The 17,547-nt window shown below is 54.0% G+C and overlaps 1 protein-coding gene across 23 annotated transcripts in view; it reads left to right on the plus strand.

Moving 5' to 3' along the window:
• The window catches only part of EPB41L1 (erythrocyte membrane protein band 4.1 like 1), a 117,953-nt gene that overhangs the window by 62,019 nt on the left and 38,387 nt on the right, over positions 1-17,547 (plus strand). For all 23 annotated transcript variants that reach the window (XM_028523993.2, XM_036009784.1, XM_036009780.1 and 20 more), the window contains 9 exons: positions 2,087-2,280; positions 3,228-3,392; positions 5,322-5,426; positions 6,028-6,070; positions 9,461-9,536; positions 11,994-12,212; positions 15,145-15,232; positions 15,808-15,960; positions 17,198-17,295. In XM_028523993.2, coding sequence (XP_028379794.1) covers positions 2,101-2,280; positions 3,228-3,392; positions 5,322-5,426; positions 6,028-6,070; positions 9,461-9,536; positions 11,994-12,212; positions 15,145-15,232; positions 15,808-15,960; positions 17,198-17,295 — 1,127 coding nt within the window. In that variant the 5' untranslated portion in view covers positions 2,087-2,100. The remainder of the gene's footprint in view (positions 1-2,086; positions 2,281-3,227; positions 3,393-5,321; positions 5,427-6,027; positions 6,071-9,460; positions 9,537-11,993; positions 12,213-15,144; positions 15,233-15,807; positions 15,961-17,197; positions 17,296-17,547) is intronic.

Genomic DNA, 17,547 nt, shown 5'->3' on the forward strand with positions numbered 1-17,547 from the left:
GTCATGTGGACTCTGCTTCTTACAGCAAAAACATACAACTAAGTCTGGGGATTCTTTTTTTTTTTTTTTCCTAAGCAAAGTTAAGTAGGCATTTGTTTTAAGGATTCTTCCCTATAGGCCCTATCTAGCATAACGGCCGACAGACTGCAGCGCAGGCAAAGAAGAGGCCCTGGGCCGGGCGGACAAGTCTCAGTTTGGGCTGTGAGCTCCCCCGGAGCAGCTCCCGTGGCTTTGTGTCCTGGTGCAGTTGGCACTTGGCGTCACCCACGCGACAGAGAGCCTTTGTTTTACTGTGGCTTTAGGTGATGCCCGTAAAGCCCGGGGTCATGATGTGAGTGGCGAGCGTTTCTGGGTGGGGAGGAGGCGGCGCGAGCCCAGGCCCTCCCTCACGCTTCATCTTCCACCGCAACAGCAGCTTCGGTCACAACAAACCCTCTCATTTGTGCTGCGAGCTCCAGCTTACAAAGCAGTTCACTCGTTGGCTTCTCCGTGGGGTGTGGGTGCTCATGGCCTGTCTGGGCCCGAGAGCTCTCATGTGGTCTGGTGAGGCCCTTCGGGGCCTCTGATTTCCTGTCCAGTGCCCTTGGCTTCGGGCCGGGCTGGTGCCCCCCTGCAATACAGGGAGAGGGACTGAAAAAGGGGGCGTGGGGCAGGGGTGTGTGCCCCTGGAGGCAGTTATGATGTTGAAGGGGAGATCCAGCATCTGTCCGTCCGTCTGCCCGTCAGAAGCCTCCCGTGACAGACGGGGTCAGGGAGGGACCTGCAGGTCTAGTCTTGAGCTTTCTCATTTGTGTCCTGGCACGGGGCTGCCAGCTGGTGTCCCATAAGGGACAGGTGGGTTCAGAGGGGGGCTCTAGACGCAAGGGTAAGGGCTCCCTGGTTTTAGTTCCACACTTTTCTTTGAGGATCCACTGATTGGGGTCAGAATGAGTACTTTCTCCCTCTTAAAAAAAAACAACAACTTGTGAGTTAAAAATATAAGTATATACATATTTAAAATTGTACAAGTAATCCCGAAGTGTATAAAGTAAAAAGAAAGTGCCCTCTCTTAGCCTACCCCATAGAACTCTCTCATTTGTCCTTTATCCACTTCTGAATTATTAACCTTGCTTAACAGTTTGCTGAGAGCCCTTTCAGACCTCTTACTACCTGCGCTCAAGCACGACGGTGTGTTGTTGAGGGTATTTTGTTGTTTTATGTATAGAGTGGGATCGTGCCATTCTCTGTCCTTTTCTGTTTTTGCAGTTTGCTTATTCCACAGGATAGCTGGGCAATGGGTCCTCGATTCTCTGAAATCTCACTTCTTGCCCCAAGGGGAAAAGGATAACAGTAGCCTGTCCCAGAGATAGTTTCTCTAAGCCCCCTGCTCTTTGGGTGGAGTCCTAGAGAGGCAAAGTGAGTGTTCCATCTGTGGCCAACCAGGAGCCCGAGCCCAGCTTTCCCAACTCTCACTTCGACGGGGCTGTGCGTGTGTGAAGAGTGCCTTCCTGTCTCACCCTTCGGGTCCATCCTGACAACCTCCCCGTGAAGTCAGCGGGCGGGAGTTATTGAGGCTTGGGGCGTGAGGAGCCTTGCTCAGCCCAGTGCTGGGAGGGCCTGCAGCCCAGAGCTCTCTGGTCGAGTTCAGTTTACCCAGCCTCTACTGAGGGGTTCCTGTGTGCCAGCAGCCTGGTGGGGCTCCCTGGGCCTGCTGTCATTGCATGGACAGCCTGGCCAAGGCCCTGCCTGCGGGAGGTCATTCGCTGACTGTCCCCTGTGCTCTGGGCAGAGCGGAGCTCCCTAGGGAGACTCACATTGTCCCTAGAAAGGGCCCACGATCCAGGCCCGGGACAAGAGATTGGAGCTGTGTGGACACAAGGTTGGGGGAGAGGAGCCTGTGACCTCAGTTACCACCATAACCCCTCACTTCACTCTCTCTGCATCCCTACTTCCTGTCCCTCCCTCCTCCCTCCCTCCTCTCTGTGGCTCTTTGTCCATTTGTCTCCATCTGTCTCTCTCCGCATGTGGTTCCTGCCCCTCTCGTTCTGTTCTGTCACACCATCGCTGCCCCTTTCCCCGTCACATGTTCTTCTTCATGCCAATGCAGGCGTGCTGGTCACCATGACAACAGAGACAGGCCCCGATTCTGAGGTGAAGAAGGCTCAGGAAGAGGCCCCGCAGCAGCCTGAGGCCGCCGCTGCCGCTGTGACCACCCCAGTGACCCCCGCAGGCCACGGCCACCCGGAGGCCAACTCCAATGAAAAGCATCTGCCCCAGCAGGACACTCGGCCTGCTGAACAGGTGTGTGCCCGAGAGGTGGGCATCCCTCCTCCTGCCCAGCGCCTTCTCTGGGGCGAGCCCTTAGGGGAGAGGAGAGGAGGAAACGAGGGTTTATTACTGACCCGCAACATGCCGAGCATAGTGCCAGAGGCAGTGTTTTTGCTTTTACGTTTAATTCTCCTAAACCTAAGGGAGTAGCTATTAATCTCCCCATTTTACACTCGGGACAGCTGAGGCTCAGCAGGATGAAGGGAGTTGCCCAAAGTCACATTGCTATAAGGTGACAGAGGCAGACGTTGAATCCGGATCTGATTTCACAAACCCATGTTCTTTCAACCTTAATTTCCCTGCCTGTCCGTTCTGGCCAGACAAATCCCATGTCCCCAGAGCATAATTTATCACCCTGAAGCCGCAGGGGACTTGAGGAGCCACCTAGCTATTGAATTCATACCTTTCTTAACTCATGACAGGCCCAGGTAGGGCAGGGACTTGGCCAAGGTCATTGAGGGTGTTGGTGGTACAGCTAGGACTAGAGGAAAGGGCTCAGACCTCCCCTCCCTCCATTAAATCACTGCACAAGTCCCCAGCCTCACGTTAGACCCAGCGACAGACAAGGAGGAGGAGACCAGATGGCTGCCCTGACAACTCAAGCACCGTCCTCGGGAGACAGGACAGCTCTGGCCACCGGGTTTGGTTTTGTGGGGTGCTCTTGCCCACAGAGGCTGCCCCCAGCAGCAGGAGCCTGTGGGAAAGCTTCGGACCCCTCACGTGAGCCACCCTGAGCTCACAGGAGCTCTGGCTCTCCTCCTGCACACCACGGACCCTGGTCACCCTGGGGCCTCGGACGGCCTTGGCTGTCATCTGGGGGCTCTTCTTAGCCCCAGCTGCCTCCTTATTGCATCTCATTGGGATGAAAGGTTCTGGTTTCAAGCTCACTAACCCAGCTCTCCCCCTGCTTGGACCTGCAGAGCCTAGACATGGAGGAGAAGGACAATGGGGAGGCTGACGGCCTGTCAGAGAGGACCACGCCCAGCAAGGCCCAGAAGTCGCCCCAGAAGATTGCCAAGAAATACAAGAGTGCCCTCTGCCGAGTCACTCTGCTCGACGCCTCTGAGTATGAGTGTGAGGTGGAGGTAGGGAGCGCCCAGCGCCACACGCCGCATCCCCGCCAGCTGGCCTCAGGGCCAGGGCAGGCTTCTGTGTGTACTCAGCCTGGGCCGAGCCAGAGGGTGTCCATTCTCTGTGGAGTCCTGGACCGACTGCGGCATCCCAGGGAGATGACCTCGCCAGCCCTCCTTTGTGCAGATGGTGGCACGAAGGCCGGGGAGGGCTGTTTTGATTGCGGAGAGAATTAGACAGGGCACCAGACTGGCACCAGGCAAAGGTTTCTCAGAGTGGCCGTACCTTGGCAAGGAGCCACTGTCTCGGGGCTGGTCTGCAGCCCAGAAGGCCTGGGCACCGGGCTCCTTGGTGCGACCCAGCAGGCACTGATGTTTCAGGGAGAATCATTTCCATGTGTTTATTGGATGGAGAGGGGGTCCGCCCTCATGAACTGCCCTGGCTGGGGCACCACCCCTAGTCTCCAGGATAAACTGGCCATTTGAGGGTTCCACACTAAGGGTGTCCCCCAGGCATGGGGGGTGGCCGTGTAGAAACCCTATGGTATGGTCCTGCCCCACACTTGGTGGCGGGGCAGATGCCTCCTCTCTGGGGCCGGCCCTCCTGGCCCCACATTCAGCATCTCTCTTTTCCTGTACAGGCTCAGACTCCTGCCTGAGTTCTGAACTGTCACTCGGCTCGGCCCCTCGGGTTCTTCCCTAGTCCCGGCACCACTCCTGGCTCTCCGCGTGTGCACGGAAGCGGCCACAGGCGGCCTTACTGCCGAGAGTTACAGGGGCCGCCTCCCGGTCTTCCCCGTGTCCTCAGTGGAGTTGGCTGACTCCTGAGCCCTGGGAAGCTGGGTCCCTCTTATTTGCAGGGTTGGGTTTTTTATTTATGTTTTTAATATATGTATTTCTTCTATTGAAGAGTTTCTGAGTAGACACCATGCCTATTTCTGGGCACAATGAAGCAATATCTTCCCTCTCGTCTCTCTTGCCCACACCGGCCCAGGAGGCTGTCTCAGGCCATCCCGGGATGGCGCAGGGCATTTGGCCGAGGCCAGGCCCCCTTTCTCTGGGGGGGTTCTCCGGGCTCAGGAAGCTCTTTGCTTTCCAAAGCCGCTGGCCTTGGTCAGGCCTGGTCTCAGCCCCCACGACCTAGCCAGACCCTGCAGGGATCGCACCCTCTCTCTGGAGGCCCCTGTCTCTTTGAGTAGTGACTGTTTGCCACTCCCCCGGCCCTGTGATCCGTTTATCGGTGCTCACCCTCACCCCTGTGGGCTTGGGCTACCCAGCCAGGTTCTGGGATTTGGCCTTGTGCGTGACTCCTTAGGCCCAGATGGTGTTCAGAGAGGCGCTGGGCCCGGGGGTGTGGGGGTGGGGCAGATAGGGGGCTCTCCCAGGGCTGCTTCAAGCTGAGGCTGATTTAGGCCCCATGAGCCCCTACGGAACCTCACTTGCTGCCCAGTGAGGGGGTGCATTCCAGGCTGGGCCACCCTGGATTTCACTCACACTCAGCGTGAGGGGGAGGGCAAGAGAGGGGGAGCCACACCGAGACCCTGAATCCGGGGCCAGCTCCTGCCCCTCTGTCCACACACTTTGTGTATTTCAGGCGGCTCTTCTCTTCTCACACCCAAAGCTTAGACTTTCACCCCCTGTTCTTTGCATCCAAATTAGTCTCCTCTTAGTCGCTGTAAAGGAAGGAGAAATCAGCCTTGGGAGGCTCCGTCCCCAGCCCCAAGCAAGCCCAAGGTCTAGGAGGACCCCAGCAGGGCTCGGAAGAAGGCAGCCAATGACCCGGGCGTCAGGGTCAGAGCTGGGTGGATGGGCAGTGCGGACATCTCTCCAGACACGGGGAGGCTCTCGGGGGTTTTCGCGTTGTCCTAGTGGAGCCGGGGGTCTCCCCCGGGGCCTCCCCGACGTGTGTGTTCCGGCCTCACAGAGCTCTGTTCTCTTCTTCAGAAACACGGCCGGGGCCAGGTGCTGTTCGACCTGGTCTGTGAGCACCTCAACCTGCTGGAGAAGGACTACTTTGGCCTGACCTTCTGTGACGCCGACAGCCAGAAGGTGCCTGGGCCGGGGGGCCGGGCGGGCAGGGGAGGCCTGCTGTGGGGGGGACTCCTGCCCTCAGGGCCCCTGGGTCTGGTGGCAGCCTGTGGCTTCCACCGGTCCTCAGCTCTACACTAGTCACCTTCTGTTTGCGCGTCCCCAAGGTTCAGCCAGTCCTACCTTGTCCTCGGTTCTCTGCGTCCACTCCACCCCCCAGTCTTTTCTGGGCGACCTGAATGTCACCCCAGATGAGTATTTGGAGAGCCAGCCGTGACCTCCCGGGGGAACCGAGGCAAATCCCCCACCCCTTGGGAGCTCCATTCTGCGTGCCCCCTGGTTTCCTCCTTCCCGCCAGGCCCGCCGAAGCTGTGTTACCTGTTCACTGCCCTGCCTCGGGGCGACTCCAGCCTCGGGGCCTGGAGTCCCAGGCGCCGTGGTGCATCCGGGCATCGTTCCCTCACCTCCTAGTCTCAGGGACGTGAGCCCAGAAAGCTCAGCCAGGGAAGGGTGTCCCCCACCAGGGCTGTCAGTGGGGCCACTGCAGGGTGTGTCTCCTCGCTACACCTACCTGGGTCCTCTTCTCTATCTTCTCTCTAAAGAACTCTGTCTTCTCCTGCAGAACTGGCTGGACCCGTCCAAGGAAATCAAGAAGCAGATCCGGAGTGAGTGGCCTGCGGTGGCTGGGAGCTGGGAGCATAGAGGAAGGGCGGGCAGGGGCTCTGGGCCACGAGGCCGGGTGGTGCCGCCCTGACCCCCTCCGGGAAGCGCATTCGGACCCTTGAGTTCAGTTGCTCCCCGTGGAAGGCCGTGGGGAAGGCAAGGCATTGGCGTGTAGAGTTTATAGCTGAGGAGCCTGAGGCCCGGACAAGGGAACTGACCGTCCAAAGCAGCAATGTTCCCCCTCTTTCATCTCAGGGAACATGCAAACTACTAAAATTCTGCGCACCAAAACACAAATATGTTTTGCTGACCTGACAAAAACATTGGTATAATATTGATTCATTCACACCAGACGGTTATTGTTGCATTGGCTGTTGTCATTTTATTTGACAGTCTAAGGGAAAAGCGGTCAGTGCTCATGACTACATAGTCAGGCGTTGCATGTTTCAAAGATTCTTGCAGCGCACTGGTTGAAAATCGCTGATCCAGAGCCACACAGCAAGTTAGCACAGGGATCAGCGACACCTCCAGGATGTCAGCACTAGAAGGGACCTGTGGGGTCATCTAGGACAAGGGGGCGAGCTGACAGCCTGAAAACTGTCCAGGGCCGGTGAAGGCTGCAGGGGTCAGCTCAGAAACCCTGCCCACACACACCCTGGGCCGCTGTCAATGGACAGGGTTTATGTGTCGGGAGAGAGCCAGGCCCATCCTGATCTCGGACGTCTCCTGTGTTTAACAGGTGATGACTGCGGCCCAGAGAGAGGCCATTCTATACCCAAGGTCCCAGGGCAAGGGATCGGCTGAGTCAGGTCTTGAGTCCTGGCTTTCTGACATCGTCCTGCACTTGTTTTCAACAGATGAGCAGGCCGGCAACCTGTGCTTTATGTTGGGAGGGGTCAGGCAGCCTTCAAATGTCACAAAGGGGAGGTAGGTGGCCTCGGCCAGGGGCTATGCAGTGGACAGAGACCTGGAGCCTAAACAGCCCTCCCCCTTGCTTGGACTCTCCCTCTCTGGTCCCTGGGCTAGAAGGCTCTAGCAGGAGCCTGTTGCCATGACAGCAGGCATCTGGGCCCAGGGATGCCAGCTGACTCTGTGGGAGGGGGCTTGAGGAATTCTTCCCTTTGGCTCCTGTCAGTTGGAGACAAAGAGGGAGGCACACAGACAGAGCACGCTCTTCTGGAGCCATCCGGGTCCCAGGCGTGAGCTTCAGGCTGTCCCCAGAAGCCCCAGCCTGGCTGGGAGGGCTGGCCCTCCTGCCGGGAAGGATCAGAGTGCATGTAGTGTGCAGTGTTGGGGAAGGACCCAAAGCTCAGAAAAGAGAAGCAGCTGACAGTGGTGGAGTCTCAGCTCCCTCCCCAGGGCAGGGAGTCCATGCCCTCCTGTCACCTACGAGCAATGCTCCCGCCTCATGTAGAGCCACAGTGTCTGTCCCTACCCCTGTCACTTCCACCCATTCATTCCGGTTCTGTGTTCTGGAGCCCCCATGGAGCGATTTTTTACCCCCTTTCTCTCTCTGAAACAACTCCCCCAGCTCCACCTTCGGAAGGTGGCACAAGTCCTCGTCCCAGAGTTGGTCTATTTCCTCCCGAATCTCTGTGGCCACCTCCGAGGGTACTGGGGACAATGCTTCCACCCCTCTGGGCTCCTGCTTCTCCTTGGCAAGTGGCTTCATGATTCCTGCCTCGCGTGGGGGGGATGACAGTTAAATGACACATGTGTGGACAGTACCTGGCAGATACGAGGGCTTCTCTGAGGCAGTGGTGTGATGGTTGGGAGGAGGGAGAATGAGGCTAAACTGCCTGGATTTGATTTCTGACTCCATCACTACTTCTTACGTGGATTGTTTTGTGTCTCAGCTTCCTCATCTGTAAAGTGGAAATAATGGTAGTGCCTACCTTCAGTGCTGTTGTGAGGATTAAATGAGGTATTTGGTACACAACACCTAAAATGGTACCCGCACCAGTAGCATCCGATATGTATTAGTTGTTATTATTGTTATTATTTTTATTATTATCATTTCTGAGACACGGATTGTTTCCCCTTGAGGCTTCCGTTTCCAGGGACTCAGCTGTGGTCCAGAGCCTGGGTTCTGGGGTCAGATGACACAAGGTTAGACCCCTGTCTAGCTGAGTGACCCTAGGAGAGTGATTTAATCTCTCAAAATCTTCACGTATAGAAATGAAAGTCAACCTCAGGATCAGAATGAAGATTAAATTCCCGTACGTGCCCGTGATGTTGTCAGCAAAATAAGTGACCAACACTTAGTAAGGGTTGGAGCCATGACAGCTGTATGGCGAAGATGGCGATGACCACAGGGACAAGGGCTATAGTGACACTGTGACCTCCAGCCCTTCGTGACTCCTCTCCTGTCCCGGATGGGCCTCACTTCCTTACTGTCGGGGGTCTTTCTAGAGCATGGCGCCCGCAATGTCCCGGAGGTGGTCTGTCCATTGTTCGGGACTGTAAACTTTCACCAACGCCCCAGCTGTGTCCTCCCCGATCTCCCTCCCCCGCCACCAATCTCTCCCACCCTACGAGGTCATCCCTTCTCTTGGCTCACAGAGCTAGTTTCCAGCTCAGACCTCGGCCTCTATTTCTCCCTGCCTTCTATAGATGTACCATTAATTTTTCATATCTAAATGTGGAGGTTAACATTTATTCCTGTGAAATGTCCTTTGTTACTTTCAGCCCATCAAATTTGCCTTTTAGGTCTTGTTTATAATCCAATTCTGTCATCTGAGATAGAGTTAAAGCGAGATAGGGCAGAGTTTTCCAAAGTGTGTTTCAGGGAACATTAATCTGCCTTATGAAAAATGGATACAGCGGGTCAAATGAGTTTTGGGAACTTGAAAGCTTGCCTCCTTTAGAGAGGTACAATCTGTAATGGCAGAGTGAGGGCTCTGAGAAGTCTAAACTTAGAAAACCTGTTTAATGTGGTACTTCCCAGGCTCCTGCCCATCAACGTCCCGCGGCACAGACTTTGCTGAGAGGGAGGGGCACGAGCCCTGCAGCCAGGGGCCTCGGCCTGGAGCCCGGCGTCCCCGCTTCCCAGCTGGGCGACTCTGGGCTGGCCTCATCTGCAGAATGAGGATAGTCGGAGGATTTACTCATAGAGATTCAGCAAAGTGATGTTTGTAAAATAATGGTGTGCCCGGTGTGCACCGCTGGTGTCCTTTCTTTCTACCTTGCTTCCTGCTGCTAGTTCATGAGTCTCTTAACCCGGGACTCAGTCTTCTCATCTGTCAGGTGGGAATGTTCCAGACCCCCTGGTTGGATGGTCCAGAGATTATAGACATGAGAAGACTTTGAACATTGCTGATAGGATGGTTCGTCTGGGCCCCTCACTGGGGCCATGGGGCCTCTCTGATCTCTGCCGCATCTTCTTCTCGCAGGCAGCCCCTGGAATTTTGCCTTCACAGTCAAGTTCTACCCCCCTGACCCTGCCCAGCTGACAGAAGACATCACAAGGTGAGAGCAGTGGAGGGAGGGGCAGGTGTGCGGGCCGTGGAAATGGGGTGGTGTGTGACGGCAGCAGCGAACTCAGACACTCCCGAGGCCAGGCGGACCCTGGCCACAACGGAAGCTGACTCAGTGCTAGAGAAACTGATGCAAACGTGTTGGTCAATGGCAGGTGACCCTTGACCTCAGAGGGGAGGTGTCACAGGGAGCAGTGGGGACCAATGTGAGTCCAAGGGGACAGAGGCCATCTAAGACAGTTGCTGTTCAGCTTGGTCAATCATGGCCTTGTGGGAATTAGACCCAATTTGAGAGTAAAAACCACAATTTTTAAGCATTGGAAACTAATTACATTTTTTTAAAAACTCGGTGTGGGCATGCCTGGGTAGGACCAGCCACATACATCTGCAGATCTGGGCAGCGGGCTGGGTGGACCACTAGTTCTCGACTTTGGGGATCAGGAGGGAGCAGAGTGCAGATGCCTCCGCACGTGGGAGTTGGTCCTGGGTGCTGTTCTCTGTGCACATCTGGTGTGTGGGGGTCAAATGAAGCATGCAAGCCGCTCCGTGGGCTGGCCATGGAGGCCAGCCCAGCTGCTGGGTGCGCACGGATTGTACGTGCAGTCTCACTGTGCCTCGGGGCCAGTAGAAAACTCGGCTTGAAGATTGAAAGGGGGTGCAAAGCATCCTTCCGGGTGAGAGCTTCTATGGGGCTCATCCTGACTCTGAAAACCAGAAAGTGAGAGGCCCTTCTCTTTATCATAGCTCATTCCAAAGATATAGTCTCACTTCATGATGTCCCGGGCTGTGTCCTCCGTGTGCTGGGCCCTGCCCACCCACCGACAGTGAGATGTGGACTTGGTGTTATTCCTACAGTAGGGAAGGGCTGTTGAGCCCTCCCGTCCCTGCCATTGAGTCCCTCCCTAATAATGTTGGCTGCCTGTTTGCCAGGCAATGGGCCAAGGTCAAGGTGCTGACTTTGGCCTTGGGAGATAAGACATTTGTCCCTGGAATAGATCTGGCTGGAGGCCTTGGCCTCATTAGCCCTGAGGTCCAGCTTGCAGCCAAGATTCTGCATCTATTCCTGGGAGGACCGAGAGCTTCAGACCAGCTCAGCCCCCACCCCTGTGGCCTTGCCCTCTGCTGCTTCTCTTTGTGCCAGGCCCCGGCTTCCAGGGACCCCAAGAGGGAAGTTCGCCTTGTCCAGCATGGATGACCCCAGGGATGGGGTGATTTAGTAGAAAATATCCAGGCCCAGAATAAACTGGTCAAAATGACAAATTGATTGAAATGAAATATCAATCAGAGTGCTTGGTGCTGATTTCTGAAGTCTTAGACTTGAATAAAATGCTCATCTGTCCATACTCGGTGCCTGCGATGTTTGGGCAGCCACTGATTCTGAGCATTGGCCCTGAGCGCACAGTGAGGCTGCACACGCTTCCTGCCAGAGCTTCCAATCAGACTGCAAAAGAACATCACGGACAGTAAAAATTATGTTAAATAAAAGCCACTTAAAACAAAAAGAAACGGGCAACTGAAGAAATGGTGACACATAGCACAATGGGCAAGTAGGCATTGCTGGCAGGGAATGGACTGAAACATTTTTTTAAAATACACAATAACCAAAAAAGCAATAAAAAATGGTTTTAAATGGTCCTAAAAATTGTAAAATCATCCAAGTGTGCATAAAAGTTATAAAAAATCATGGCCTAGTGGTTGGAAATGTTTCTTTTAAACCAATTTATTTTTAGACAATTCATTTAGTGCTAGAGGCAAAATAAAAAGTGTTGAGAAAACACTGGTGCACGGGTCCATCCGGGTCCACGCAGGCTGTGGGTGCGCTGTGCCGAAGACAAAGCGAGCGAAGGCACGTCTCGTGTGCTGACCTGGGAAGGGCTCTGCGGCACGTGGTTGCGTCTGCAAAAGCAAGCTGGAGAGTCAGATGCAGGCTTTGATACCATGTGCCCATGAGAAACACGCGTGAATCCAAGCCACGTGCAGGCCTACACAGCCACGGAGGGAGAAGGTCTGGAGCAGCACGGATGGCGGGGGGACCTCCAGTGGAGGGGATTCTGAGAAAGGACATCAGGAGGACACCTAGAGTCATCTCTGAAGTTTACATTTTTCCACCATCAGCATACGTGCATTGTATAAACAAAAGTACATGACATTTTGTGAAAGCGGTCAAAGTAGTCCTAGTTAGCTTGAAAATGAGCTAGAAATTGAAAATGTTCCCACAGTAGACAAAAAATCCTTCAAACTTAGATGTGAACAAAAATGCTTCAAGTCACATGAAATGGTGCAAAACACACCCAGATTACCAAAGCACAGAATGCCAGTATCTTCCTTTTCTGCTGGGCTGAGGGTGGTCAGCTTGGTTCTGATGGGGCAGGGGGCAGCTGTGCTGGGGGGGGCGGGCAACTCGGGAGGGAGGGGCCCCGTGCCCATGCCCACTCTCCCCTGTCTCCAGATACTACCTGTGCCTGCAGCTGCGGGCGGACATCATCACGGGCCGGCTGCCCTGCTCCTTCGTCACGCATGCCCTGCTGGGCTCCTACGCCGTGCAGGCCGAGCTGGGCGACTACGACACCGAGGAGCATGTGGGCAACTACGTCAGCGAGCTCCGCTTCGCCCCGAACCAGACCCGAGAGCTGGAGGAGAGGATCATGGAGCTGCACAAGACCTACAGGTGAGAGGGCCTCCCTGGAACCGTCCCTGCCAGGCCCCCAGAGGCAGTGCCGGAAGGACCCCACCTGGTTCTGCTGCTCATTCAAGGTGCAGATTTGAAGGCAAATCATCTCATCAGATGGGAATGAGAGCAACTAGCAGTGTGACCTTAAATGACCTCTCGGGAACTCAGGTTCTAAGCTCCTCTGCGAGTGTGACAATTCTGCATCCTTGGCTTCTGAGAATCAGTCTCTTCATTATCTCCTGCCACCTGGAGATAATGACCATTGTGTGGCCTGACGTCTCGACCGTGGCGTAAAGTTCTTGCTCTGTAAAGCCAGCTGCCTGGGCCTTCTGGCTCGGCCCCTTTCTAACAAAGGGGTCTCAGCCTTGTCATTTTACTTCCCTCTGCTTTAGTTTCCTCATCTGTTTGGTATGGACGCTAGTAAAACTTGCCCCGGACGGTTGTTGGGCTAAATCACCACATGCAGTAGGAGACTGTGCAGAGAGAAAAAGCACTTTGTTGCAGAAGCTCAGTGATGAGCTGGCTATTTAACCTGTCAGCCTCATTTTTAAAAGATTTTTATTTATTTATTTTTAGAGAGGGGGAAGGGAAGGAGAAAGAGGAAGAGAAACATCAATGTGTGGTTGTCTCTCGTGCGCCCTCTACTGGGGACCTGACCTGAAACCCAGGCATGTGCCCTAGACTAGGAATTGAACCTGCAACCCTTTGGTTCTCAATCCAGTGCTCAATCCACTGAGCCACACAAGCCAGGGCAAACCAGCCTCATTTTTTACCTGTATTTGTACAGACTTAGATTATCAGTGTTTCTCAACTAGTGGTATTTGAAGGAGGAGAATTCATTCTGGAGGATGTGTGGTATCCCTGGGTCCCAGCCATTAAATGCTCCTATCACCTCCTCAGTTACGGTAGTGACCCAAATGCCCCTCCCCCATTCCCAAATGCCCACTATGAGGGTGGTACCAGTCCCCTGGCAGGGAACCCCTGAAACTGAATGGTCTCTAAGGTCCTTTCAAGCTGGAAGTGTTTTGGGCTCCAAGGCCAGGGTTGTTATGGAAACCCAAAGTGGCAAACAATGGGAAAGTACATTATGAGCTGTAAGATGTGCTGTGTGGTGGTGTTATCTCATTGCTAATAAGGATGGAGGGAATGAGGAGCGTTGTGTCCTGGGGGCTGCACCAGGAGTGGATGCCCAGGGCCAGATGTGGGGAGGAAAGCCTGGTGGGGTGTGACCCAGAATGTGGCATCTGGGTGGCAAATGTGTCTTTCCAAGACCTGCACACCAACTCCGATTGGTTAGCAATGGCCGTTGTTGTATTGTGCTGAGTGGGATGCTGAAACCATACAACTGGTTAGCAGTGTCTGCCTGGGTCAGGACTAGGATGGCCCTGCCTGCCATCCCTTTGTCATTCCTGTCGTAGGTAGTAGGATGTGTGAGGGATTTGCAAGGCATACCTGGTTTTATTACACTTCACAGATACAGTGCTTTCAATAAATTGAAGGTGAGACCCTCCCCCAGCAAAAGGATTACGAGTTGCTGAAGGCCCAGATAACAGTTAGCATTGTTTTTAGCTATACAGTGTTTTTAAATTAAGTATATCCATTTCATGTACATAATACTATTGCATACTTAATAGACTACAGTGTAATGTAAACATCACTTTTACATGCACTGGGAAACTGAAAAGTTTGTGTGACTCACTTTATTGTAACATTCTGGTGGCCTGGAAGTGAACCTGCAATGTCTTAGAGGTGTGTCTGTGATTCCGAGAAAATGGCTCAGGTTGCTCTGGGCTGGAGAAATGCTAACAGCTGTCTCATTACAGCTCTTTTGACTTAGAACACATTGACATCTAGTGTCCAGATCCCACAGAGTGGGTCACCGAGATGGACAGAGCAGAGGAGACTGAGGCCCAGAGGAAAAGAGACGGATGTAAGAGTAGTGGTTGGGAACACAAACTCTGGATTCAAATCCGCACTTTTTTGTTTAAGATTTTATTTATTTATTTTTAGAGAAGGAGAGGGAGGGAGAAAGAGAGGGAGAGAAACATTTAATGTGTGGTTGCCTCTCATGTAGTCCCCACTGGGGACCTAGCCTGCAACCCAGACATGTGCCCTGACTGGGAATCGAACCTGCAACCCTTTGGTTTACAGCCTGCGCTCAATCACTGAGCCACACCAGCTAGGGCCTGACTTTGCTACTTAATAGCTGTGTCCTTAGGCAAGTTATTTAACCTCTTCGTGCCACAGCTTCCGTGCATGTACAATAGGAATAATGGTAATACCTACTTCATAGAATTGTTTTGAGGATTTAGTAAGTTCAGACATGTAAAGTGATTGGAACAGTAACTGCATGTAGTCCTTATTAAGTGTTCGCTGGGACTAAGGGTAAGGTGTGTGGTGTTCTGGAAGTCAAAGCAAAGGAGGAACTTGGGTTACATAATTCTTCTTTCCAGAAAGGAGAATGGGCACTTGTTCCTCAGGGGAGGTTACGTGGTTTCTCATATCATATTCTAAGATAAATATCTTATGTGGGTAGTAATTTAGGGGCCCCTGCCTGGGCCCATAATTTATGATGGACAAAGTCTTCACAATGGCTTCACAGTCACAGAAAAGCAGAATTTATGGCTCACATTGAACTCAGTGGCAGAATGAGCCAAAAATCCTGAGTCCCAGCCCAGCCCTTGAATGCTTCCTAGAGGAAGCAAGATTGGACTTGAGCTTTGGCAGGAGACGGGTTGGGCAGGCGGGAGAGGAGACTGGGGGTGCACCGTCCTGCACTGAGAGCAGAGGCCGGGAGGCCTAGCCCTATACCTGCTCCAGAACATCTCCCTTCCCAGAGTCACAGGGTCTGACTGTGGTCACCTTCCGGCAGCAGGACCCAGGCCTGGGCCTTCCCCATGGCCACCTGTGATCATCTTCTTTCCCTTAGGGGCATGACCCCCGGAGAAGCGGAAATCCACTTCCTAGAGAATGCCAAGAAGCTTTCCATGTACGGAGTAGACCTGCACCATGCCAAGGTACCGCTGGGTCCCAGGGTCCCCCTAGCATCCTGGGGTGTCCCCAGAGAACTACCATGTTCCCATGGAGGGCTTGGTGTGCCAGGCCTGTGTCCCTGGTAACCTAAAGCCTTTTCTGCTCTTATTTCTCATTCCCCGAAGTTCCGTAACCCTTTATTCTCCCACGCCCATCATCATTTCCTCCTTGTGTTGTATTTATTCTGGGACCTGTTTGTGCCGTCCCTAGATGGGGGCAGCGTGAGGGGAAGCCGGGGCCTTCATTTACTTCCGTTTCCCAAGCATGTAAGTGCATGGCCTGGCACCACAGATGCACCACGGAGTGTTTGCTGGGTGAATAAGCGATGAGCAGAGCACGTGACTCAACAAGGACTGGGCGTGTGAATGACAAAATGAGCGGGATGGCTGAATGGTTGTGTGAGGAATCACTCAGGAGCTCCAGCGTGGGGGCTCAAAGCCCACCGGCTTCTTAGAGCTCGTTTATGAGCAGAGCTCAGGGAGGGACTCGGGGGTCAGCGGCAGGTTGCCCCGGGCGTGGACGCCGTTGGCCTGCTGCTCCATGGTCCCTTCTCATGCAGGACTCTGAGGGCATTGACATTATGTTAGGCGTCTGCGCCAATGGCCTGCTCATTTACCGGGACCGCCTGAGAATCAACCGCTTCGCCTGGCCCAAGATCCTCAAGATCTCCTACAAGAGGAGTAACTTCTACATCAAGATCCGGCCTGGGGAGGTGAGCCTGACTTGGGAACCCCTCGGCCTCCCCAAATCGACTAGACCAGAAAGGGTCCTGGCAGCAGGCCTGCATTTCCCCACTCAGGATGCGTGGATGGGGCGCTGGGATCCGGCTGTGGAGAGAGCCGTCTTCCGCTGGGCTCCTTTCGGAGACGCACACCTTAGGTGTGTGCCTGCAGGAGCGCACGCCCAAGCACACACCCAAGCACACGTATAAAGATAACCACACATATTCAGTGCACATAGAGCAATGAATACATGTCCATGTCCCTGTGTTTGTTTACATGTAATAGTCAAGTATGCATACATAGTAAGATACATATAGACACACAGTTACACACACACATATACATCCAACCTCCATGGCTCACCCATGAAAAGTTCCGTTTGGTTCTGCCTCTAGAATCAGTGTAAACCCATCTGCTTTCCTCTGCACTGCGCCTGCCCCCAACAGCCACCGTCTCTCACCTGCGTCTCTGCGATGCCCTTCTCGCTGGCTCCACTGCCCCCATGGTCACTCCAGGCCATTTCCTCATAGCTGCAGAAGAGAGCTTAAAAGCCCTTTCCATCATATTGCGTCCCACTCACCCTGCTCCCACTCCTGCTTAAATATTTCAAGAGCTCTCTCCAGCTAAAGTCCAAACTCTGTCCGTGACCACCTGCCTCTCCCACATACTGCCACCCCGCTGCCTGTCCCACGCCCTCTGTGCCCCGGCCCCTTTGGCCTTCTCTGAAATTCTTGAATAACCAAGCTCTTCCCCATCGGGAGCCCTTTGCTTTTGATCTTCCCTCACCTGAAATCCTCTTCCACACCTTCCCAGGTGGCTGGTTCCTTCCCCATCCTTCAGATCTCTGCTCAAAGATCACCTGTTCAGAGGGCATTTCCTGGTCACCATTTGCACCACAGTACCCAGCCCTGCACCTACCCAGGCTTCCTCTGTCACTTCACACATTTCTGTTCTTTCCCTTTATGACCTTAGCCGTGTCTGAAATCATCTTGTTTACTTGTTTATTATCAAAGTCCCCTCCTCCCCGAATCTTCTGTCATGGTGTTTCTTGCTTTGCACAAGACCTATCACAGAGTGAGGGCTCAGTCCACGTTATTGAGTAAATGAGGGAATAAATGAAGGAAGAGGCCAGAGTCACACAAGCTGAGAAGAGGTTCAGAAAGAATGGGCTGGAGGCGAGAGGGCCCAGGTCTTCCTTCTTACCCACCCTGCCCCTTGGTTTTGCAGTATGAGCAGTTCGAGAGCACCATTGGCTTTAAGCTCCCAAACCACCGGTCGGCCAAGAGGCTGTGGAAGGTCTGCATTGAGCACCACACGTTCTTCCGGTGAGCCAGACCCTAGGGCGGGGGGACCGGCGTTGTGACAGAGGCCGCAAGTGTATGTGTGGGCGATGTCTGTGTTTTATGAGGGGAGAGCAGGAGTAGCTAGTAAGGACCCTGGGAAAGACCTGCCCCTCCCTTTCTCTAAGTCTCCCCGCTCCTGGACCACTTAGAATTGTAGCTGGTGGGACAATGGGATTAAAGGTCAGCTGTGGTCCAGCCTTGGGCCTGGCAATGCAGGTGTGATCCCCCCTTCGC

This window comes from Phyllostomus discolor, chromosome 9, assembly GCF_004126475.2.
Source record: "Phyllostomus discolor isolate MPI-MPIP mPhyDis1 chromosome 9, mPhyDis1.pri.v3, whole genome shotgun sequence".
NCBI classification, from domain to species: Eukaryota; Metazoa; Chordata; class Mammalia; order Chiroptera; family Phyllostomidae; genus Phyllostomus; species Phyllostomus discolor.